The sequence below is a fragment of the Pteropus medius genome, unplaced genomic scaffold (assembly GCF_902729225.1).
Source record: "Pteropus medius unplaced genomic scaffold, Ma_sr-lr_union100, whole genome shotgun sequence".
NCBI lineage: Eukaryota > Metazoa > Chordata > Mammalia > Chiroptera > Pteropodidae > Pteropus > Pteropus medius.
In genome coordinates this window covers 6025295-6050555 of record NW_024351543.1, presented here as the reverse complement: position 1 = coordinate 6050555, position 25261 = coordinate 6025295, and the positions used below count along the sequence as shown (strand labels likewise).

At 35.3% G+C, this 25261-nt stretch overlaps 1 protein-coding gene across 1 annotated transcript in view; it reads left to right on the top strand.

The window, feature by feature from the left end:
- RABL3 (RAB, member of RAS oncogene family like 3) overlaps nt 1-23884 on the top strand; it is a 36420-nt gene extending 12536 nt beyond the window's left edge. The window contains exons 3-8 of the mRNA XM_039843136.1: nt 5989-6118; nt 9791-9905; nt 12772-12922; nt 16835-16906; nt 19501-19539; nt 20062-23884. Coding sequence (XP_039699070.1) covers nt 5989-6118; nt 9791-9905; nt 12772-12922; nt 16835-16906; nt 19501-19539; nt 20062-20127 — 573 coding nt within the window. The 3' untranslated portion in view covers nt 20128-23884. The remainder of the gene's footprint in view (nt 1-5988; nt 6119-9790; nt 9906-12771; nt 12923-16834; nt 16907-19500; nt 19540-20061) is intronic.
- Nucleotides 23885-25261: the final 1377 nt, after the last annotated feature.

The window sequence follows — 25261 nt, the reverse complement described above, 5'->3', positions numbered from 1 at the left end:
GGCAGGGCAAATGGCATGCATCTATGCCTGCAAGCAGGGTTGGGGAGGGCTCAACAAAGGAACAGTGGCTTTTGCCAGCATTTTTGTCTAGGGGAAACCTACCCCTCCAGCCCATGCCCTGAAGCCAGATAATTCATTTCCTCGTTCCATGCCCCTGACAGTTTTTGAGCTCCTGCCTAGCACTGGAGTTCAGAGTAAGTGAGTCTGTAGGTGAGTATATCCTGCACAGGCCCTTTAAGAGGAATGCCAGCAGCCTTCCATCTCACTCAGCCACAATCTCTGCTGGTTTTCACAGCCAGAAGTTATAGAGACTTCTCTTTCCAGCACTGGAACCTCAGGCAGGGGAGCCTATTGTAGAGCTGGAACCCCTCACCCTCAGGGGGGACCTCTGCCACAGAGGTATCACTCCCTGTTTTAAACTGCCACTTGTGGGTGTGGGACTAGCCATTCTCAAATCTCCGCCCCTCCTACCAGTCTCAAGGAGACTTTTATATATCCTTAGTTATAGGATTGCTGTTCAGGCAGACTTCAGATGGTTCTTAATGATGGTTGTTCTGTAGTTTAGCTGTAATTTTGATGACTAGTTAAATTGTGTTTTGATAACCAGTCTGACAGTCATAGTCTTTTAATTTGACTCTTGGACTTTGCCCCCCAGATATTCTGATTCAATTATATACAATGTTCAGGAATCTGCCTTTTAAGAAGCACCTGAGATGATTCTGGTGTAAGTGAATATTATTTTGAGGAACTCTGCATATGATGTAGAATCAGTTTTCCAGTGGATATGTAAGTGGTTAATGACAAGACTTAGAGCAGAGGGGTAAGATTATGAATCCACTGCTGGCAGAAAGCTAGTAGGTAAGAAGGCAAGGGGAAAGGGAAGAGAGTATAGCTGGATGGTACAAAGCCTCTAAAGAGTACAGGTTTTTTATATACGGGCAGAGGAATAATGTACTGGAAGTAGCTTTGGAGAGTAAGCCAGGCATTTCATATATTTCAGTTCCAAGGTTAATTAGAATGAGGAAGAGTGAACATCTATCTCAGAGAGCAGCAGAAGTTGTGTGTTCAGAGTAGAGGCTGGCATCAGTTAATACAATGAAGTTGGGGATAAAAATATTTTGGAATTTTGTAACTATGGAGTAGGGTTCTAGGAGAAAAGTGGAAAGACTGAAAGAAAGGAAAGAATTGGGTGTTTTATGGTGGGTAAGGGAAACAAAAAGCAGTTTGGGGATTGTGGTAGCAGAGGCCAAGCTCACTTCCCTTCCCATAATAGGTAAGGGACTTTTCAATGTCACAGCTGACTTGGCACAGACCACCAGCCCTGGTTAGTCACTCCCCTTACAGCCCGCCGCCAATCAAAATACAGATTCCTTATGTAGAAAGAAAATGAGGAAGTATAAGATGTGTATAAAAGAAAAAGCCCCACTGCAATCCAGGCTCAGCCTTTGTGAATCCGCTAATCCGGTGCAGGTACCAATAAACGCTACTTCCTGCTTATTGCCTCAGTGTCCCGTTTCTCTGTCCAAGTATCCTGCAACAGGATGAGAATATGAGAAACCAATTATGGACCCAAAATGTATGGTAACTGAGGATAATAGGATCTAAAATGCCTTGAGTGTAGCTGATGGCAAAATTTCCAAAAGAAACTTTCTCACAACAGTCACTGTATATGAATGTGGAGAGTTGGTTGTGTCTGCAAGGAGTGATTCTATGCAAGTCCCAGAGAGCAGACCAACATGAGATTAGTTAAATCTCAATACTCTGACCTAATTTTAGAAGTTACAGTAGCATTTCCCTTTAGAAACCTCTGCTTTTGGAAAAAATTAAGTTGGAGTTCCCTTGAGTTAGCTTATGCTATACTGCAGGTTTTTTAACTCCCCGCATAGTTCCAAGTAACACTGGAGTAAAGGCTGCAATTATCAAAGACAAATGTCATGTAATGTGACTGACTTTACTGGAATGAGTGTGGTACTGATAGACTCCTTTAAAGCCAATCTGGCCTGAATTACACATTGTAGAAGAATGGAGCATGTGGGACTGAAAGTGACCTTGCTTTTATTACTCTTCATTGTGGGCTGATTGATCTCTGTCTTCCATCTTTGAGAGGAATGCATTTCTTGAGTGACAACATAAGTAAAAGGCATTTTTACTTAAGGAAAGTTGTCATAGATATGGAAATCACTTTGACTTATTATAATAAAGTGAACATTTCTTCCCTCTAGCGAGAATGATTAAATCTGATAAAGCCTTTACCTAAATAGCTTGGAAGAACACTTTCTTTTGTAGCAGCTTTTATATCGTAATTACAGCTTCTTTGTTATTGACACCTGTGAGAGAGCTTCTCCAGAATCAGTATAGACCCATGAATACTCTTAGAAACAGTTGCTTCATTTAGCTCATTTCACATTTGTAAAGAGCCAACTAAAAATAGCTTTGACAAAGGTGATATGTAATTGTTTAATTTCAAGTACTGAGTGAAGCTAATGAGCTTAATGTATGTATTCAGTAATTAACATTTTGGATTTAGGATGCAGTGTAGAGGTGTTCATAACAGACCTGAAGGGAGAAAGTTTTATTTTGTGTTATTCTTCATTCCTGTCTTCTAATTTTGTTGCCCCAAGTCTAATGGGACTGACATAAACGCATGGATACTCTTACTTATTAAAGCAAGACTTACAGAACTTAGTCTTTTCACAAATTATAAATAAGGAAATTGATTTGTCATTTCTAGTTCACTTTAATGGGATTTTAACCCTAATTTATACATTGCATACAATCAATATTTATCGAATTCCTCTTTGGGCAGCATAACAATGTGCAGGCATGGGGAGAAATTTTTTTTTAAAGCAGTTTCTAGCCTCACTAAGAATATGAGGTAGGATCTACCAGGTTGGACAAAGTTTATATATTAAATGATCTTTAAGATAATAATAATGAATGATGGCTAACACTTTAGTTATACTAGGCACCTATTTTACATACTAATTCCTTTAATTCTCACAACAACCCTTCAAAATAGGTACTGTTAGTGTCCCTATATGATAGTGAAGCAGCTGAGGCACAGAGATGTTAAATGACTTTTCCAAGATCACATTGCTAGTAAGTGATAGAGTTGGGATTCAAACCCAGACAGTCTGATTCAAGAGCCTGAGCTCTTAATCACTACTCTGCACTGCCTCTTGTTCCAGAATGGTAGTAAGAAAAAATATTCTAATGCTGTTAAATACAGTAACTACTAGACTCATGTGGCACTTTAAATTTAATTTAACTGAAATTAAAAACTTAGTTTCTCAGTTAAACAGCCACATTTCAACTGCTCAGTAGTCACATACTGCTAGTGGTTACTATATTGCACATTTTCATCATCACAGTAAGTTCAAGACAAAGTGAGGTACTTGTGAAGAGTGAAAAATTATACTGAGCGTTAATGATCGAATAGGTGGCCTGGGCAATGAAATAATGGACTGTTCCCCAAGAAGGGGGATATATATTACAGGTGAAAGAGAAGGAAATGGTAATAAATTCAGTTTTAGATATGATGAAGAGAGATTTGAGTTACCCAACCGAGACTATCCAGAAAGCATTTAAAAATGAAGTGCTAAAGCTTGAGAGAATTCTGAGTTGGAATCATCTGTATAGACATGATCCTGAACCATGAGAGCTGATAAAGTTTACAAAAATGAAAATTTAGAAAGAGAAGAGCTGATGAAGAACTTTGGGGTATATATAGAGAGTCAAAGGTGAAACAGAAGTCAAAGAAAGATTGATCGAAAGGTAGGAGGATAGCCAAGATGATGATATACACAGAGCAAAGAGAGATGAGAGTTTCATGAAGGAGGGATTGATTTTTAGTATGAAATACTATAGAAACATAAAGACTGAGTGAAAAAAATGAATTTGGTGATGGTGAATTCAGTGCTGACATTTGAAACTGTAATGCAAAGTTAGTGGCAGAAACCAAATGATGTGAGTAGGCAGAGAGGAAATAAAGACAAAGGTTCAGATCAAGTTGTCACAAAGTTTAGAGGTTAAATAAAGGAGCAAATGGGTGCAGAATAGAAGGGAATAGTGAAGGTTTTTTAAAATATATATATATAAAGGTAAATATATATATATATATATATATATATATATATATATATATATATATATATATATATATATATGCCTGAAAGCAAAACAAGATCATTGGAAAGGAAGAAGCAATTAGCCTCTATATTCTGTATAGAGTAACCTCTATATTCATTCATTCATTTGTGCATTTAGTACTTATATTGCATACCTACTGGGTATCGAACCCTGGATATGTTTTTAAGGCAAAAGCAACAGGATTTGCAGAAAAATCAGATCTGCAGTATGAAAGGAATTACGGATCACTGTTAAGTTTTTTGCCCTTCAAATAACTGGAAAAAATGAAATTGCCTTTTACAGAGACAAAGAAAACTGGGAGAAGAATAGTTTTGGGAGTAGAAAATTATTTTTAGAAGTTATATTTGAGGTACCTGTTAGACATCCAAATTGTATTCTGGTGGATATGGGTACTCTGAAGTTAAAGAAATTAACTTTAGGTCTAGGATAGGTATAAATTTGGAATTCATCAACGTAGTGATGACATTTAAAATCAGAAAATTAGATGGAATGACCAAGAGAGCAAGTAGAGCAAGTGTTAACAGAGAAGAAAAGCTATCTAAGAACTAAACCTTAGGACACTCCAATGATTAAAGTTAGAGAAAAGGACAACCGAAATGGAGACTGAAAAGGAATAGCTGGTGAGGTGGAAAGAAAACCAGAAGGCGAAGTGAAGAAAGCATTGCAAAGCAGAGGAGTGATTAGTTGTATCAGATGATAGAGTAAGATGAAAACTGTTTATTAATCACTGGATTTAGCAATACGGAAGCTATTGGTAACCTTGATTAGGAATAATTTAGTGGGGTGATTGGGGCAAAAGTGTGACAGGAATGAATTCAAAAGAAAATACAAGGAAAAAGAATTAGAGAAAGTTGAGAATATACAACTCTCTGGAGGGCTTTTGCTGTAAAAAAAAAAAAAAAGGACAGAATCAGCAGGGTAGCTAGAGGAGGTACATAAATCAAGAGAAAGTTATTGTTTTCTAAAATAGGAAAAATTATGGCATGTTTATATGCTGGTGGGAATTATCCAGTGAAAGGGAAAATTTGATGATTTTTATCTTTTTAGGAGAGAAGAGAGGGAAGAAATAAGAAAGAGGCGGTGGGATCTCATGCATAAGAGGTGGATTTGGCTTTAGGAACACAGACAGCCTATCTATAAAAGCTGGAGGGAAAGTAAATTATATGGGCACAGATGCAGGGAGTTAGATAATTATGGGAAGAACAGGTTGTGGAAGTTCTCTTCTGATTGCTTCCATCACAGGAAGCAAGGTTATTAGCTGTGTTTGAGGATACGAAGAGATATTGGAAATATGAAAAAGAGAAGAAAGTGTGAAATAGTTATTATCTAAGAGAGGAAAAGAGGAAATGGACTATGGAACTGATTGAAGGACAGCTCCTAAGTTACACTTGAGTTTAAAATGAATTCAGTCCACTTGAATATGTATTTTTCTGAGCTTCACATTCAGCTAGCTGGGTTGTAGACATGGAATCAGGGAAAAGGCGGAGATAATCAGGGTTGGAATTTTGTCGGGTGAATAAGTGTAAGAGAGGGGCAAAGGGGTGACTAATGACAAATCATGGAATTTATGCTAACTTAGGAAGGGAGGATTTGGAAGTGGAAGGGGGAGCTGTGGAAGGTATTAGGATCAGTTAACTACATATAAGGTTCTGTGGAGTCAAAAATTCCTGTTACAGTTGGGGTATTAGAGGGAGGAAGCTTGAAAAATAGGAGATGGTGATCAGAGATGTCAGAGGGTAAGATGCTGATATGGAATATCCAGTGCTCTAAACTGAAATGAGGGAGCTTACCAGTTTTCTAAGTGGCTATAATAATTATTTTGATGGATTGATTTGTTAGGTTCATGACTACAAAGAAGGAACCCCAGAAGAGAAGACCTACTATATAGAATTATGGGATGTTGGAGGTTCTGTGGGCAGTGCCAGCAGTGTGAAAAGCACAAGAGCAGTATTCTACAACTCTGTAAATGGTAAAGCATTTTTTTATTCTACTGTTGATTAATGATCTGAGTACAGATCATCTGATATGGAATGCTGTGGGATACTAGACTCGTCTTAATTTAAGAATGAGCTAATTACTCACAACTCTTCATTTAAATCTGGGTATCACATTACAGTTTGTGTGTCTAAATTCTAACCATGTAACTCAAAACATTAAATATTTGCTTTGTCTAAGTGTTTCTATTTATATTTTTTGTAAACTAAATATTGAGAAATAAAATTGTATTTTGGGTACTTAACATAAAATATGGAACTTTCAAAACACTGTCCCTGAGAGTGCTGTTTCTCTAGTCAGTTGAATAAGTACAATAGGGACCTTTAGGAATCCCATAGTCTAAGCCAAATGTCACAGAGATAGAGATTTCTTTTATCTGTCCTTAGAGTCCTATGTAATTAATTACAAAGAGCTGCCTAAAGGAGTTTTTAGGGGTCCAGAAATTTTATTCAGTTGTAGATGTTCAAATACCTGGAGCAAATTTCCAGATGGAGGCACGTAATAGAGGACATAATTGCAATTCACAGATAGAGTGCCTACTCTGTGTCAAGAGACTAAACCACTGACACATGTGATTGACTTATAGAGTTTTCTTCTCTTTTTTAAATTCATTTTTTAAACCTCTTTTTACTGTGAAATATAATTTCAATTTGTCTTTGATTGATGTACCAGAGATTTGGCATTTCACTCCTTTCCTCCTGATATATGCTTAGCTATTAATAGCACCTCATTTATACTATGTTTAGATTTCATTCAATATTAGGTAAGCATTGCAGTTATTTAGTACCTTCTTCATTCCTTATTGTCTTCTTTCAATATTTTATCTCCCTATATCATAAACTGTTGTGAATATTATAAAAAAAGAAGTAGAGATGGTTCTTAGCATTGGATACATACAATAGAATACAGGATGAATTGTGTCAGTTCACACTTATGTCCCATTTAGCTCAGAATTCTATCAGAAAGTGTCCCAATCTAATTGAAGAAACAAAACATTCATTAAATGAAACAAAACAGTTTTAAGATGGTGGTATTAATACATGACTTTTTCATGCAAGAAAATACATGAAAATTATGTATATTAATAGAATATATAAAAATGAGAAAAACAGAGAAGTATGGTATCGTATTAGGCAACTATGTAGAGAAAAGGAGAGAAAGAAAAGAAACCTGGTTTAGACCTAGAATCAAATGATCAACTTGGATTTTATCAGCCAAATGACTTGTCAAAGTTAATATTAATCTGATACGGTTAAGAGAAGTTTGGATATATAACACTTTTGAACTTTTGTTTAGATCTTTTTGAGAAAAAGTTAAGAGCAAAATAAATGTAAAGATAAAAATTATAAATAAATAATAAAGACCATTCATATCCTTGAAACTTTATGGAATTATGGGTCATGAACTTATTAAATACTGAAGAAGAAATCCATCTAAATCCATTTAGTTGATTATCTTTTTCTATACCTACTATTCATTAATGATTTGTCTCTTCCTTGAATATTACTGAAATAATTGCATGTATTCTAATTTAGTTTTACAGATGAGACTAAGATATATTTCTTTTTCTTAACGTTAAAAAAAAATCTCTGATACATAAACAAATTTTTAAGTTTTTTCACCCTAACTCTAGAATATTTCTCTCGGTAGAAATATTCAAGGTTCTTTACTGCATGTGTCATCCTTAGATTCCTGAGAAACCACAAAAAGATCACTTGGTTCAAATGCACAGTCTTTATTCTTAGCAATAACTTTCTTTTCTCAATACCCTATCTTCTTTCCACAGAGGTGAACTAGCCTGGTAATCCCCAAAGGAAACTTTTAAAGTGTCTCTACCTCTCTCTCTTAAGATTAGAATATATTCTGTTCAGTTACCATCCTAACTTCTTTCCTTGCGCCCCACCGTGGCCCTCCTAGCCCATAGTATACAAAGCAAGAACTCTCAGCCCAAACGAAAGAGGGAGAATAAGGGAAAAGAGTGCTGAAATGCCTTTAAAATCTCAAAAGTCTTAAATAGAGTTCCTCAAAACATAAACTCCTCCCTGCCCATCATATATGTCACCTAGGCCTTTGTTATCCTTTCATTCTCCCAACCAAAGTCTCACCCATAATTTTGTGATATTTATACCTCAGAGATAGGGAAAGGAGAAATATCTGCCACTCCTCTGCCCTGAAGCGAGACTTTATTCTGCTTTTCTTCAGTCTTTTACTGTCGGATTACCTGAGTTCACATTCTGGCTATGCCATTTACCATGTGACCTAGGGCAAGTTACTCAACCTCTCTTCGCCTCAATTGCCACATTTGTTAAATGAAGGTAATTCTTACCTCATAGGACTGTTTTGAAAATCAAATTAGATAACACATGCAAAGTATAATAGGTAGCACGTAAATGATGAATAAATGTTAGCTATATTCTTTAATGGTAGCTCTTTATTCCTTTTTTTAAAAATCTGTCTTCTGTCCTGTCCCTGATGGCTAATGGAATACCTCATTGAGGAAAGTAGAGTGAGTGCAGTTGGATATGGGGGCAACTGTCAGACCTCTATTCCAGGTATCAGGAGAGATACAGATTTATCTGAGCCAGCTTGAACAAATGAACGTGCACGAGCTCCTTTGTTGCACAGATGTCTAAAAACTAGAGCCAAATTCAAACTCTTCTGCCCTTTTTCAAGTTGACATATTTCATATCTTGAAGATGGAGGAATCATCAGTGTTATGTCTTCTCTTCACAGCAGAATCTGAGTAATATATGAAAGAAAGGGTTGGGAGTTTGAAAACCTGTAGTTTTTTGACCACAAGATACCCTAAATTCCACTAGACATTAAAGCTTTCTTAATGTCTATATCATATTGTAATAATTACCTGCTTTACCATTCTGTCTAGGATCTTAACTGATTCTGTTTAATTATATTTCTAAGCCTCATTACATTTTATTTTCCTCAATATCTCAGAAGTCAGTCTATTTTCTACTATTCATATTTCTTGACTCTCTTCCTACCTCCTTCTAGTGGCATATTTATTTTGCTCTTTTAACTAAATCTCTCAAAGAACTAAAAGATTAGACTTCTGAGTAGATTAGGAAGTCCTAGTTGATCTACAAGAAAACAATTTGTCAGCTAAAGAATAACAATTGTATCAAATTAAGTCAATACTATTTTATTACATTTTATTTAATATCTTAATGAATATAAGTAATATGTGTATTATGATGTTTATGACAGTGCTATTTATAGTACAAAAGCCATTAAGTTTTGAATGCATATAATTTCTTATATGCTTGAAGGAGTTTTGATTCTTTGTATCGATGAGGTGATTCTGCAGTTAAGATCAGGCAGAGTAGGCATACATTAAGTGTTGAATGAAGAAAAAAAGAAAAGACATTCTAAAAATTTAATGACATTTTTTGTCAACCCTTGTGGAATTAAAAAAAAAATTAGACAAAGAAAATTTTGTAGTTAATTTGTAGACAATTACTTGTAAACATTTATAAAGGAAATTTTAAAATAATTGTGTCTGAGTTTGTTAGTCATATTAGAATGCTAGGTTCCTTAGCAATGTAATGCTTATATTTACTAAGCCTCACTTTGCCAATTCTGAAACGAAGAATTGTTATAGTATTGACCTTCTTTTTTCTGATTATTTTAGGTATTATTTTAGTACACGACTTAACAAATAAGAAGTCATCCCAAAACTTGCATCGTTGGTCACGGGAAGCTCTCAACAGGGATTTGGTGCTGACTGGAGTCTTGGTAACAAATGGGTAAGCTCTGATGACTTCACGGTTGGTTTGAAATGTTATAGCAATCACAGGATTATACCCTCCAAAATAACATTTTTTGAGATGTTTGAGTGGCAGATACTCTCTCCCAGTCTGTAGACTGCCTTTTTATTCTCCTAATAGTGTCTGTCACAAAGCAGTAGTTTTTCATTTTGATAAAGTCTGATTTCTCATTTTTTTCTTTTATGTATTATACTTTTGGTATATCTAAGAACTCTCTGCCTAGTCCCAGAACATACATGCAGGCTTTCTTCTATGTTTCTTTTAGAAGTTTTATAGTTTTAGGTTTACTTTTAGATCTGTGATTTTTTTTTTTTTCGAGTTCTAATATGTGAGGTTTTGGTTAAGACTTTTTCATATAAATGTACAATTATTCCAACACTATTTGTTGACAAGATTATCCTTTTTCCATTGAATTGCTTTAATTCCTTTGCAAAAAATCATTTGGCCGTATTTATATGGGTCTATTTCTAGACTCCCTAATTCCGTTCCATTGGTTTGTGTGCCTGTCCCTTCAAATACTACACTGTGTTGATTATTGTAGCATTATAGTAAGTCTTAAAATTAAGCAATGTGATTTCTTCCATTTTATTCCTTTTCAAAATTGTTTAGCTATTTTAATTCATTGAAAATTAAAATCAGCTTGTCCATATCTATAAAAATTCAGCTTGGATTTGATTGGAATTGAATTAAACTTATGGATCAAATTGGGGAGAATTTTTGTTGCATCTTTCTATCTATGAACACAGTGTGTCTCTCCATTTAATTTTTGAAGCAAATCCTAGACATGTCATTTCACTTACAGATACAGTACTTCAGTGTGTAACTTTAAAAGTTAAGGACTCTGAACATACTGAAATATAATTGTCACACTTTAAATTTAATAATAATTCTTTAATATCAAATATTATTTTAATTTCCCCAAATGTCTCATAAATGTTGGTTTATTCAAAACAGTGTCTAAATAAGTTTCACTCATCATGTTTGGTTTCTTGTTTCTTTTCATCTTAACTTCCACTTCCTTTTGTTATTTTTTTTTTTTTTCCTCTAGCAGTTTATTTGTGAAAGAAGATGGCTTGTTTGTCCTATAGAGTTTCCTGTATTCTGGATTTTGCTGATTGTATGCCTGTAGTATCTGTTAAATTTGTTTCTCTGAATCTTAAATCTACTCTAAATGGTAGTTAAATATAGTGGTCTGTAAGATGCAAGTTTTTTTTTTTTATTTTGCCAAATTCAAACTGGATGTAAGATTTAATGAAAGGGAGAAAAAAAGAAAGCTAAAAAGAGAAATAAAAGACCAAATTATATGTATATGGCAACATATATATGTTATGTTACATGTATAATACATATATTAACACGTAACACATGTGCAACACATGTTGTATTACATGTGTAATATATATGTTGATGTGCAAGAGATTATGTAAGACTACAGGTGACACACACACATATATATATATGACAGACACGTATATATATATATATCAAAGATGATGATAAGCTATATGCAAAAATTTGTATGTGACCCAGAGTTAGTGAGTATAGGAAAAAGAAATAGTCCTAAAGGAGAACACTCTCAACACTTTATTCTCTAATAAAGCAAATTTTAGTTTTAGACCATTTCTCCTAAATCAGTGTTGTTATTGGTAAGAAGAATCAAAGGCCTTGAACTCAAGTTATTATTGGCTTTGATACAATAAATAGAATGATAATATTTTTATGAAATGGGAGGTTACATAGTTCAAAACAGTTGCATTCCAAGGCTGAGCAGTAGATTATTGTGAAGGGCAAAAAGGTCTGATAATTTTGCGTGCACACACACGCCAATTTAGATTATTTGAAGAGAAAGAAATGTCAAAAGAAGAAAAGCCATGCTCAACTGGGTCGTATTCATTGGATTATGCAATATTGATTTACTGTCATAAGGTGTTTGCAACCAGATTTTGCTGACTGTTGCAAATGGAGCTTATATCAGAATCCAAATCTTTTATTTCTCATATATGAATAGAATTTAAATTAATTCAATAACATCAGGCTCTGTGTTCCTCTTAGTAATAGAAGGAATATCACTCTGTCCTTTGGTTAGAAATGAAAAAAAAGAATTATAATATCCAGTGACCCAGGGCTACTAACCCTAAGGATTTGTATTGCCTATACTCTGTCATAAACTGTTTGATATTTAATTATTTCCTTTTACTATTCATTTTACATTTCAGCTGTTTCCTTCCCTTTCCATGCGCTGAATCCATCTTTCCCTAGGCTGTAGCATCCATCACCTGTCGATTTATTCTGGCCTTCAGCATCTCTATTTTCTATTTTCCTAAACTATCTAATTTTTTTTTATTATTCATAGACAGAAGTATGTATGGTAGATATAGAGCTTATGCATACCCCTGAATGTATTCAGAAGCTTGTCATTTTCCCCTCTGGCACAAGGCTTGAATGCCATGCTAGGTTACTGAGTCTTCTCCCCACTGAGGTTTGAATCCACTCTGCATCTACACAGAAAAATTCCTGAGCCTTAGAAGACAGAGCTTTGGGAAAAGTCAAGTTAGACTACCTTGGTATATCTGGTGGGCACTCAGTTATTCAAGTAGTCTATAAAGACTCATGGGGACAAATTTTGAATAGTTAGATGAATAGTTGGAACTCTATAGATGGTAAGGATGGATTATTGATAAATAAACAAGTAGATGGGAGAAATTAGGAGAAAAGTAGATTATAAGTAATGGGTGAGCAAGAGTCAGTGAGATATCAGTAAAATAGTATAAGCGATTTGCATTTAAATATTGCACATCTACATCAGAAAGGTAAATTCTATTCACTTTTTCATTATTTATCACAGGGATTATGACCAGGAACAATTTGCTGATAACCATATCCCGCTGTTGGTAATAGGGACTAAACTGGACCAGATTCATGAAACCAGGCGCCATGAAGTTTTAACTAGGACTGCTTTTCTGGCTGAGGATTTCAATGCAGAAGAGATTAATTTGGTGTGTATTTTCACTAATGCATGTTTGTATTATTAGCAGGTGGAAGCAAAACTGGAGACTTCACAAGTCATGTTTTCACAAAAGAAGCTTTATACTTGAAATCAGGTTATTTGAGTTCTGGTCCAAAATGTGGTGAAAATTGAAATCAACATAGACTATCAGATGGGCATAGTCACTTCAGCCTCCTTGTATGCTGATCTTTTGGAATGTTCAAACTTTGTTCTATGACTAATGTAAATTGAGGGCTTTTTTTGAAAAGATTTTTAAAAATTACACCAAAGTCAAAATATCAAATTAAAGTGACAAAGAAAGGTTACTTGATATGGTACCTTGTTTATTCTTGCTTTAGAAAAGCCTCTTAGTTTCTTATACTACAGAGTTTACCTTAAAGGGCAAACAAATAGACAAGTGAGAAAATTACAAACTGTAAACTAGGAGTGCTTCATAAGCATTAGTTTATATAAACTTCCGTGTATACAGAAGATCGAATCCCTTCCTGAGATATTTAGCTCAATTAGAAGTCAGTGCAAAAAAGGCTAAGAAAAGTATTCAGATGAACCAGTTAGTGTTGTCCAGAGAAGGTTCCTGGCCAGCAGCTTCAATCGTGGTTCATGTTATTGCTCAAGCAGGACTTCTGCAGCATATACAGTACATTGGCATTCAGATGTGTGGTGATAGTGGTGGTTTAATAATACTAATGGCTACCATATATTCAGCATTTATGTGCCAAGCACTGTTCTAGTGCTTTACATACTTTATCTCACATGCATCATCTTCACATCATCCCTATAAGGTAGATACTATTATTGTCCTTATTTCAAAAATGAAGACCAGAAGCAAAGGGAGGTGACTGGGCCAAGGTTACACAGGTCAAAGGAGGCACTCTGACTTCAGAGTCTATGCTGTACAATTAAACCTATTTTCCACTTAATTGTCCTTCAGAACATTTAGAATCTTGGAGCTGAAAGAACTCTTAGAAATCACCTAGATTAACAGTTACCCAAACTTGACTGCATATTCATATTACCAACAGTACCTGTGCAAATTTTTTTAATAACTGACCCAGGGCAGGAGCTTTTTATTCATAAGGTCTGGCTGGAAGACCAGAACTCTAATTTTAACAGTGATTCAGATGATTCTGATGCCCTTACTCTGTGAATCAGCATTTGTGAACACTGCTTGGTTCAACCCCATATCTGAGGTTGAACCATAACTTCTACCCCCATAACTAAGTCAGCTTCTGTCTTGCCATTCCATTGTTTTTTATGTTCTACTTCGCAGTGGAAGCGCCTTATTTTTTTCAGCTGCCACCATAAATGTCCCAGGAAGTCAGCACTGGACCATGATATTCCAGAGGATTTCTGCTACTTAAAATATATAATATCCTTCTTGAAGAAGTGCTGAGATTACTTCAGTGGAACATTATTTCCAAAGGGACATTTACCATTAAATGTACTTACTCTGTTCCAGTAATTACTTTTGATATGTTTTGGAATGTCTCTGGTTCTAATGGCCAGATATATATTTTTCCTACTTAACTTACAAAGGCAAGGCCAATTGTTAACACGATGTAAAGATACTCAAGTGGTGGTACTTTGGCACACAGGGTCTCCACAGAGTTCATATACAACATACTGTAGGCTTTTTATCAGTTTATTTGCTTCAAGAAAACAGAAACGACAAGGGGTTCTTGAATATGCAAAGAATTAAAAATGAGGAGGAAAATTGGGTAAGAGTTTCAAAAGGAAGGTAGCAGTCAAAAAGACAGCAAGTAAATATAAGTCTCAAATAAAACACTAATGTAAAATAGTGCTAGCATCTTTGGTTACTATATGAATTTACCTTAAACTATAGAAAAGTAAGACTATAACATAAATGTGTACATCAGAGATGGAATCAGAGTTATCATCTTGTGCCTGGAAAAAAAGGCAAAGTGTTTACATAGATTATTTGTTTTTTAAATCCTGTTAGGCTTATTGTGTCTAGTACAGATTTTCTCTGTTACGTGTTTACTTCAAAGTAATCATATTGAAGCATCTTCCCTAGTTAATATTTCTTTCCCAAGCTTAGACAAGCTATTTAGAGCTATTAATTTTCAAGCTTTGCCCTCGGCCATGATCTATAACAGATGGCTCTTTCGGCTTTAAAATTCTTATCTTAAAATCATAGGTTTTCTCTAGCCTGGTCAACCTGAAATTGTGGAGCCTTAAAATTCAGTTTGGGGGAGGTTTTGCTTGCTGCTTGATTTACTTTTTGTATTTAATACTTTAGCACTATTTGGAATTATCTCTGAAGTCTTTTGACATTCTGATGACTATGTAATCAATATCCATTTTGTAAGACATATCTAACATAGGGCCATCTAAGGTTTGCCTCTCATATGCCCCAACTGCTGTATAAATGTGTTCAAACATTTCAAATACAATAGCTTGCACAATGATGTTTCAGTCTGTTTAATCCATATGTGGAATTATCTTTTCTGTTAGGTGCTTTGTGTCTGAAAATTCAGTCTGATAGCATTTTCTCAGAATGAAGAGAAAGGGAAACTAATATTTCAGTACCTGTTATGTGCCAGACATGCATTATCTCATTTAATTTTCACAAAAATCCTATGAGATGAGTATTGTTATCCCTATTTTATAAGCGAGCTCCACTTTAAAGATTTAATGTCATACACTCTAGAAATGTTGAGACAGATATTTTGATTCAGAGTTTGTTACCTTCAGAGACCTCTGATTTTTTTTAGTATTCTGTGATCTTTGAAAGATTTGTTGTCGCTTTGTGTGTGTATGTGTGTGTGTGTGTGTGGTTTTGGAAAATGTATTATAGTTTCTGGCCAAAATTAAAAATATGAGCCTTGAAATGTTATATATGGACAAAATAGGTGACTTAATAAAATTCTTTGGAATCATGTAGGCTTAAAGATTATGAAACAATAAGTGCAATGCCAATAATTTCAGTCATTTCCCAAGGGACACAGACAACTGAAAGACAAATATCTTGCAAAGGAGCCTACATGATATCCTCATAGTTTGATCTTAGATGGCATGTGAGGTAAAAATCAAAGTACTCTGTCTCTTGAGATGGCAAGTCAATGACAAGCAAAGGCAACAGGACAGTCGAATTTTAGTAAAAGGATAGTAAGCTTTTAAGGACTTTGCTAGTCATTAAAATGATTTAATGCTCCAGAATGTTTTGTCTCTTCTGGGCCCCATTTTTTTCCTATTTTTAAAAAATCTATTTAATAGTAACATATCTGTTGTTCATTATTATTTCTTTAATTATTGTGAAATAATAACACTTAATGATATTTAATAATAATAAACAGTGTTTATTATTACCAAAAAATATGTCTATTGTTTATTATTGTCTTTATGGCCTGTCCAGAGGTGTATGACCTTGTACTCAATGAATGAGAACTCCATGGCAACTGTTCTTTTTGTTCTTTGCTCCTCTTAACTCTTTATTTTCATGCTTCCTAGTATTTTTATGAACTGAATAGAATTTAATTAGTCGAGCACTGATGAGTACCTGGTACTAAAAAGTGAAATGTTGATTGTTTTTAATAGCTTTATTTCTGCTTTTTAGGGTAAATACAGGTGGGTCACTTGATTAGTATCTTGGTTTTATTAGTAAGATATTAGCAATCCTGTCTTCCTTTATGAATTATTTGATGATGAATATGTTGGTTCAGTGTCCTCTAAAACTGCTTAAATAACAAAAAGTGGCCTTACCTTCCTTTAACACTTTCCTCTTTGCTTTATGCATCATAATTTGAAAATTACATGAATATTTTGTGAGAGTATTATGCCTAATATTTTACTATAGAAATGTACAACTGGAACAGTAATAACCAACAAAGAGCTTAGGTTTTCTAACTTTTAATTGTGGATCTTATGTTTTATTTTCTAGGATTGCACAAATCCACGGTACTTAGCTGCAGGTTCTTCCAATGCTGTCAAGCTCAGTAGGTTTTTTGATAAGGTAATGGCTTCAATTAAGTTATTTTTAAACTTAATTTATATATTATGAGGGTTTAAATTCTTTGTACAATGCTTTGTCTTTTTATTCCTTCATCCTGAACTTCACAAGCTGAATAATATTTGTTTTGATCTCTCTTATCTGTTGGTATAATTGCTAAGGCCTGCTGACGTATTTATTCTATCACCAGTGTTTTCTAAGCAAAGAATGAAAGCAACTGAATTTAAATGTTTTTTTTTTTTAAATACTTAATTCCCCTCCTTAAAACAATTTATGTTTCCCTATTTTCTAGCTCTTTTTGTACCCTTTAACTCCAAGACACTGAACTGAGGAGATTCTACTTAAAGCTGCATTCTTTTTGCTCTCCCAGCTATTAATATTTTCCATTTAAACATAACTTACTTTTTCATCTTTTCTATTGTTTTCCTGTAAGAAACCTTTGCATTCCAAATATTGACTCTTGCTAGCATCATCTTATTGCCCTGAAGTGAGATGAACATGTAGAATGACTCAGCATACTGGTAAAGTAGGGCACTGTTTGTCTTTCCTTCACAAGGCCATACAGCTGCATTGCACATAGTGTTGACCAAGTTTAAGTTGTTTGCCCAATGCTGACATTATGTAGTAAAATAAAATATGACGTATTTCTGTTTGTGTTATTGAAAAAGATTAATTTATGTATTATATTTCCTTTTAAGTGTAATCTCCCAAGAAAAACATTTCTCTCCTTATGGCTCTTTGTGAAACATTTTTCTTTTAGCAATTTAGGGTTCTGATATTTGGCTCTCTATCCAATATGTTAGCATAAGATAAGCCCCACAACCCTCCCTATTTAATATTAGTTCACTGGGAAATTTTGCTTCATTGCAGAATTCTCAATCAGTATGTTGCAAGTGGAGTACAGGTGTGCCTAGATATTGATTCCCTTCAGCTCTCAGAGCAGCCAGAGCCCCTGCGGCTGGGTGATTGACAGCTTCTTCCATTTACCCCAGTGTGCTGTACAAATATTAGTATTTTCTAGATAGGATGCACTGCAGTGAACCACATTTTCTGTCCACATTGTTTTCAAACTTAAACTGTAAGAGCTTTCTATTGAGTTTAGATCCCTGGTTCCCATCTGATACAAAATTCTGTTCCCTAAGGGCAACATCTTATAGATCTTTGTTTAACATGGAAAGTTCCCACAATATATTGTTTAAATTTTTAAATAATTTATTAATTTTGAAATTAAAATGTTAAATGTAATAAATTATATCCTTGAGAAACAATGGGTTATAGACTAGTATGACCCAAGTTTTCAGGCAAGACTTTATTGAAAAAAAAAGTTAGAGGGAACTTAATTGGTTTTAATAAGAGAGCAAAATTTAGTAAGAGAACATTGCAAGTTGAGAATAGGAAATTAGGAGCAAAAGCGAAAAGGTAACTTCTGTCTTTGTTGCCTAAATCACAACGAAAGGATTGTGCTTCATCAGACCTCCAGACTGAGGTGGTTGCCTGAAACCAAGGGACTTGGCAGCTAAATTTCACATCATATCTGTGAAAATTTATACATGGTATCTGTACATCGTATACATCATATCTGTGAAAATTTATGCATCATGTCTGTGCAAATTTAACATAAAGATTTATTTTCCAGGACAGAATCTGATTCTTCCTTCAGACTCCCTTGGCTGGTAGTAATTCCTCCCCCACCCTAAAATGATAGGATTTTCCTGTCCTGCTCTGGAGAGAAGAAAGAGAACCAGTCCCTTCTTGGTTTCTATGGGAATGTTTTGAGATATATGTTAATCATGAACCAGCTTTTCTACTTTGGGGGCCAGTGAATGCAACCTTACCCTGGGTCTCCTGTAGCTAAAAGTGACCTAGCCATAGTCTCAAAGATAGAAAAAACCCGAATGATTTAGCTTTCAGGCCAGTGAGAGCAAACTGTCAGGGGCCTGGAAGAAGTTGTTCAGTGCTTATTTGGAGTTCTTATTTTCGTAATTCTAGACTCCAGTGTCTTAGAGTTCATCTCCAGCTAATCTGTATTCTTATCTGATTAACTTTTCTTAATCACAATAGCTCTGTTTAAAGAAAAACAGTACTGCCTCTGCAACCATTACAGTTTCTCAAGTATTGAACTAAATTCATTATTTTTTAAAAATGTATTTCATCATCTGAAAACATGGAGCTCTTAAAACTCACTACATTAGGGTATGTAGTTTGAGGGCTTCTTTTCGATTATAATGATGGATTTATGCAAATATATCCACTGCTTTACTTTGTTTCTCCTACTGACCAAATACAGACAGTTGTGAATTAAGGGTGCAGATTAAGTCCATAAAAAGAAGCTAATTGACTGCTTTTGTTGTTGTGTCATCCGTCTCCTTTGAGGCCCTACACAATTTATCACTGTGTTTACTAGAGGGATGTGACGGTTCATTAAATTACACAGACTCCTCTCTAAGGAATAGCTGTAGTATTGTAGTAGGCAAGTGCTTTGCTTTTTTATATTATGGATTATGGATACATGCCTTTTAGTCCCATTAGTGGTCATTGCTGTTAGCCACTTTTTCCAGATATGTGTGCTAAATCCTTAAAATCTTCGTTTCTCACAGGTCATAGAGAAGAGATACTTTTTAAGAGACAGCAATCAGGTTGGTATCTATCTTTGATTGATAAAATGGATTCGTAAATTTGGAGGGAGGTGATTTCCAGATTTATTTTCAGAAGTGGTTTAAAGTAAAGTATAGGCACAAGCATCTGATTTTTCTCTGTTAATTACAAAAGAAAATCACATCTAGGGAAAATAAGGATCCAAAAGATGAAAAAATCCAGGGATAAGGTTACATTATAAAATAATAAAAGAAAATCACGTGCTTGAGAATCCAAAGTCTATCACAGTGCAAAGGATTTATATAAAAGTTCAATAGATGAATATTATAAGATTCACCTTTATCTCCTCTGAGATGACAGCTGTCACCAATTTATTGGCAAATGTTTTCCATTTTGGTAGAATTTATTTTTATTATTTAATCTGCTGTGGTTTTCTTAGTAAAACCACAGAATGGCAGTTAAGGACCAACAGACCAACATTTTAAAGAAAATAAATTAAAGGTTATTGGCATTTGAACTCTGCCTACTTGATATTTAATGTGATTATCTTTCTTACCTTACAGATTCCGGGGTTTTCTGATCGGAAAAGATTTGGGGGAGGAACATTAAAGAGCCTTCATTATGACTGAATTACACTCAACCGTTGGAAGAGTGAGCAAGCAGTGGCTGTTTTTCACAGCTTTCTTCTTGCTATGTCAATTATTAATGTCTCAGCCTTTTAACAAAATCATCTTAAAATGTTACCCTTCAGCCTCACCCTTTACTGGAAAACTGAAAGGAAGTAACAGCATTGGAAGTCCAAACTTTGTCCTCATTCTCTCTGTTCCTCACCTTTCCGTCCCTGTTTATAGATTATGTAAAAGCCTTGTGGAAATATGAGATGTCGTCACAATGATGCAGTAAATGAGCAGGGACAGAGTGCTGCAGAGAAAATTTACTCTTGCCTAGAACTAGATGGTTTTTATGGGTCTGTAATTTTCCCACACTCCTTGCTGAAGGCTTAATTAAGTACTTCAAAAACGTATCTCTGTTGTTTTACCTTCTTGAGGGGAAAGGTTATGTTAACCAGCCCTGAGTCGTCCACCCTAAACAATCTCTGTCATTTTCACAGAAGCAAAATGGTGTTATTTAATTGTCTCCACCCTCATCACACATAGGATGCCTAATAATAGCAACCCTTGTTCCCTCTCCTCTCCTTTACAAATGGTTCAGTGGCTGGAAGAGGTGGACTAATGGCTAGAGTTAAATCTAAATAGATTAATAATACATAGAGAACAGCAGTACCAGAAAAGAATTCTGCAAGAAATTGACAGCTCTCTAAATCCTTCAGTCTTTAGGTTACAGCTGTCTGCAGTCTCTCAGTGTTTTCTGTTTGGGAATAGGGTGACATCTAAGACCTGCACAAGGGCAGTAAGAAAGATTTATAGCCTGTTCAGATTTTATTTTTTTGAAGGCAAACCCACCTCCTGAAATGTCTTTTAACTGTAGTCCATAAACTAAGAATATCATTCTTTGTGTCAACAATGTATTTATGGAGAGAGGTAAAAATAAGTTCCACAGCAACATATTTACATGAATTATGGACTAGGATTCTTAGATTTCATAATCCAAAATTTGGAGGGGTGTATATGCATAATCGTTCATCTTTTTTTTTTTTTTTTTGCCCATTGTTTTGCTTATTTAATTCTCTGTCCTCATTCTTTTAATATATAAATCTAGTTTCCAAGATCTGTAATTTGCTCCCTTATTTAACACCTTTTCACCCGTATCCTGTCTCCGGCTCTGCTGCAGGTCTCCGCACTCCTGATTTTGCTCCATATTAAAATATAATAGTAATAAATACAAAGTTTCAGCTTCTCGTTTTAAAACTAGACGGAAAAATACTATATTCACTTTTTATTCCATTTTAATTAAATTTCAGAAGTACTTTGGAAATCAAGGTATGCTGAAAGGGGGTGTTAAAATAAGAATGTTAGAGAGTGATTTTAGAAAGGCAGTCTTGGGAATTCGAAAAGAATGTTTAAAGCACTTTTCATCAGCTAGAATATTCTCCAGTCTTTCTTCGCATCCTCCCCCACAAGACTTAGTCCTGATTTCTTCTTTGACATAAAAGAGAGCTATGCAAATCAGGATCTGTATGTAGAATTTGGCACAAGTGTGTTGTAACAGAGGCTGTGCTGTTAGGAAGTGGAAACTGAATGCAGAACAAAGACTTAAACCAACTAAGCTCTTTGTAGTCCTCTTTTAAATAATAAATCAATAACTCCTTGCTTCTCCTCTTCCTCTTTCTTTCCCTTAATTTAAAAAAAAAAAAAAAATCTGCCCTAATTTATTTTCTCCCCTCTTAAAAAATAAAATAAAAGTAGCCCCGATGGCTTCAGGGTCAACCTTGAAAAATTAACATTACTCCCCAACTCTATTTCTTCTTGCTGTCAGGCTTAACTCCTTGAATTATAGTTTTCTAAGAAAAATTTTTTAAATAATTTAAGGTAAGCTTATTGCAATATTAGTAGCAACAAAATGAAGTATTTGCCAAAATGAATATTAGCCAAGAGTTCTTCAAAAAGAATATTTCGAAGCATAATTTTTGCTGAGACTTCCTGAGACCTCATAAAAATTGCTTTTAGATAATAAGTGTAAACAGCAAAATACATTCTAAAAAATGTTAATCGAATCTAATTTTCTTAACTTTCTTGTTGGAACAAGTTGCTAACGATAAAGTTTTTTTTTCTGTTGTGACTTAAATGTCTAACCAACATTCTTACTCATTGTGGAGGCAACCAGAAGTGACGTCATATAGCCAGTCATCTGTCCTTCAGGTAGCGAACCCTTAGTTAGAAAATATTTGGGTTGGTCTCTTCACCTGAATGCTCTAAGAAGAGCTGCTCCCAAAGGGGTTGATCCATATCAGCTTTATCTTGGGTTCTCAGAAGTCACCGAAATTGAGGCATCCATGACATAATCCAAGTGCCTTGACACTGCTGTTTTTCTGTCCATTCTGAAAATGATGGCATGGAACTGATGTGCTGAGCCATCAGACTGAAATGAAGAGACCTTTATTGCTGTCATAATCAGAGCTTTTGAGTCTTAATTTCAATAGTGTGTGCTGTAGTACCCAACCTAGATAGGTAGGCCCTTGTACATTTATTTAATTTTGGTTTAATTGAAAATTTTAAAGCACAGGTAGCACCTATTTTAAGATTGAAGGTCTTGACAAGCTGTCTGCATTAATAACTGTTAAAATTCAAAGGAAGGTACTGTTTAGGGGAAGGAAGAAGAAAAATAAAAAATTCATTTCTCTGTAGTCCCAAGACGGAGTTAAATCGCTGTGGTAGGAGAGGGAGGGTCCCAGGAAATCTAGCCCTTAGGAGAACCCTGAGCCTCAAATATTCCACAGTATGCTTGATGCAAAATTGGATCTGGAGTCTGCCAAAGCTGCTCCATAAAGGAGGAAAGGGCTCTGACTTCCAGTTACAATTAATCAGCACCTCCATTTACATACTTAAAGCAATAGCATTCAAACTCAAAAGTGCATAAAAATGCTCTGAAGTGCTTCTTTAAAATGCAGTTCCCAGGACTTACTTGCTCTCCCCACCCAACTCTCGCCCCATTTCTATGTGTATGGGATAGGACCAAGATTTTATACTGTTGGCCCTTGAATAACACAGGTTTGAACTGCACAGATCCACGTATACATGGATTTTTTTTTTCAATCAACTACCACATCTGTTTTCTCAGCAGGCTAACCATTAAGCTTTACCAAGGTCATCAATAAGTAATGGTGAAGAAAGAAGCCCCCAAGGTACAAGTGTGTAAAATCTTGCTCAGTACCATAAAGTTTATCAGGTAATCTATCAGTTCCATCTTTTTCTTGGTGGCATCTGTCCTGGAGTCCTCTAACCTCTAAATCCATTCTAGAATGGTTGCTCTGTAAACCTGTCACACCCTCCTTCACGTTACCTGTAATAATCCCCAGCTTCCTGGATGTCATGTTTTCCACTTTTCTTGCTGTGAATCAGTGGTCTTTCAACTGGATGAGTTCAAATATCCCCTCCAAGAAGTACATGGGCCCTATCCATCTCTTATTCTATATGACTTGGCTCAGATATAATCTTTGGGAAGCCATCCCTTCTTAGTCAGGGCTAGGTGGCCCCTAATCCCTCCCATAGCAACGTGGGCTCTTCTTGTCATAGCACATATGGCACTGTGTTGTAATAGCCCATTTATCAGTCAGTCTTCTGTAGTACAGTGCCCTACTAGAGAAGGGGACTGAGTCTTAGTTATCTTTGTCTCTACATCTCACAGTGTCTGGCACATAGTAGGTCCTCAACAATTGTAAACTAAAGAAGTTGTGATTACATTAATTAAAATGGAAAATCAATCAGACCTATCTGTCCTTGTGTTTTATTTATTCTCTTATCTCCTGTGTGTATTTAGCACAGTACCTGGCACATAGTAGTTACAAAGCAAATACTTGTTTGTTTGTTCATTTGTTTGTTTTTGAATCATTGTTATAAAAACAGAAAAAGACAGGAAATAGTTAATCCATTTAGGAGAAATCTCTAAAGTTTGGTGACAGGTTTACTCAATTTTAAATATTTTCAAGCCCTTCAAAGTAATTTTTAACCAGTCAAAGATCTCTTACCACTCTCTTTCTCTTTAGGAAATCTTTCACACCTTAGAACTGAAATACCTCATAAATCTTCCTTCAGAGCTGATTCAGTAGGAAGTTTATGGGAAAACAAAGCAGTAAAACTTTTCCTTTCTCTTATTGACTCCAATTCATTTTTTTTAACCACGAAAAACTAACTTTCAAGATCAATAGAGATTCAAGACCCAATGTACTCAGAAACTCAGTTACAAGAAATATTTTTCTTGAATTCGCTTTTGACTTTAATTTACTTTTGAGTCTGCATACTACAGGAAATAAAATAGCAGCCTCTGTAAAGCTATGATCTAATACCCCCTTTCCTCCTAGGTCTGCACATAAATTCCAGAGAAGCTTATATAATACCACAATGTCATCTGTCTATGCTGACATATGCTAAGATGTCCTATAAGCTACGTGGTCCACAGGTATCAATCCACACAGTTTGCTACCAACCTGTCACTTGTTTCTATCAACCTGGCCCCTTTGGTGTGGCCCTCTGTGCTAACATCTATACACAGGCAAATCATTCTGTTGCGGCCACAGTATGCTGGAGCTTGGGGAAGTTCCTCTGGAAGTTGCTTAGACCCATTTATCTAAAGCAGAGAGTCTGAACCAGCAGCCCATAACCATTTCAAACCTGCATGCATGTTGTTTGACATAAGTTATCAGTTATCTATCACTGCTTAATGAACTACCCCAAAACTTAGCATAAAATACATCATTTTGTTTGTTCACAATTCTGTGGGTCAGCAGTTGAGGTAGGTTTAGCTGGTGATTCTGCTGGTCTCACCTGGGATCACTCATGTGTCTACAGTCAGCTGGAAGTCAGATTGCCTCATTCACACATCTGACAGTTAGTGCTGGGCTATTGCCTGAACTTCTCTCTCCATGTGGTTACTGATTCTCAAGGAGGTTAGCCCAGCTTCTTTGCATGGTGGTCTCAAGTAGCAACAAATGGATAAATCTTAAGGCACAAGCACTTTTCAAAACTCTTGGGTCATGTTTGCTATTAGCCAAAGTAAGATTGAAGGTTAAAAAAGACTCCATCTCTTGATGGGAGAAGCAGCAAAGTCACATTCCAAAGGGACATGCATACAAAGATGGGAGGAAAT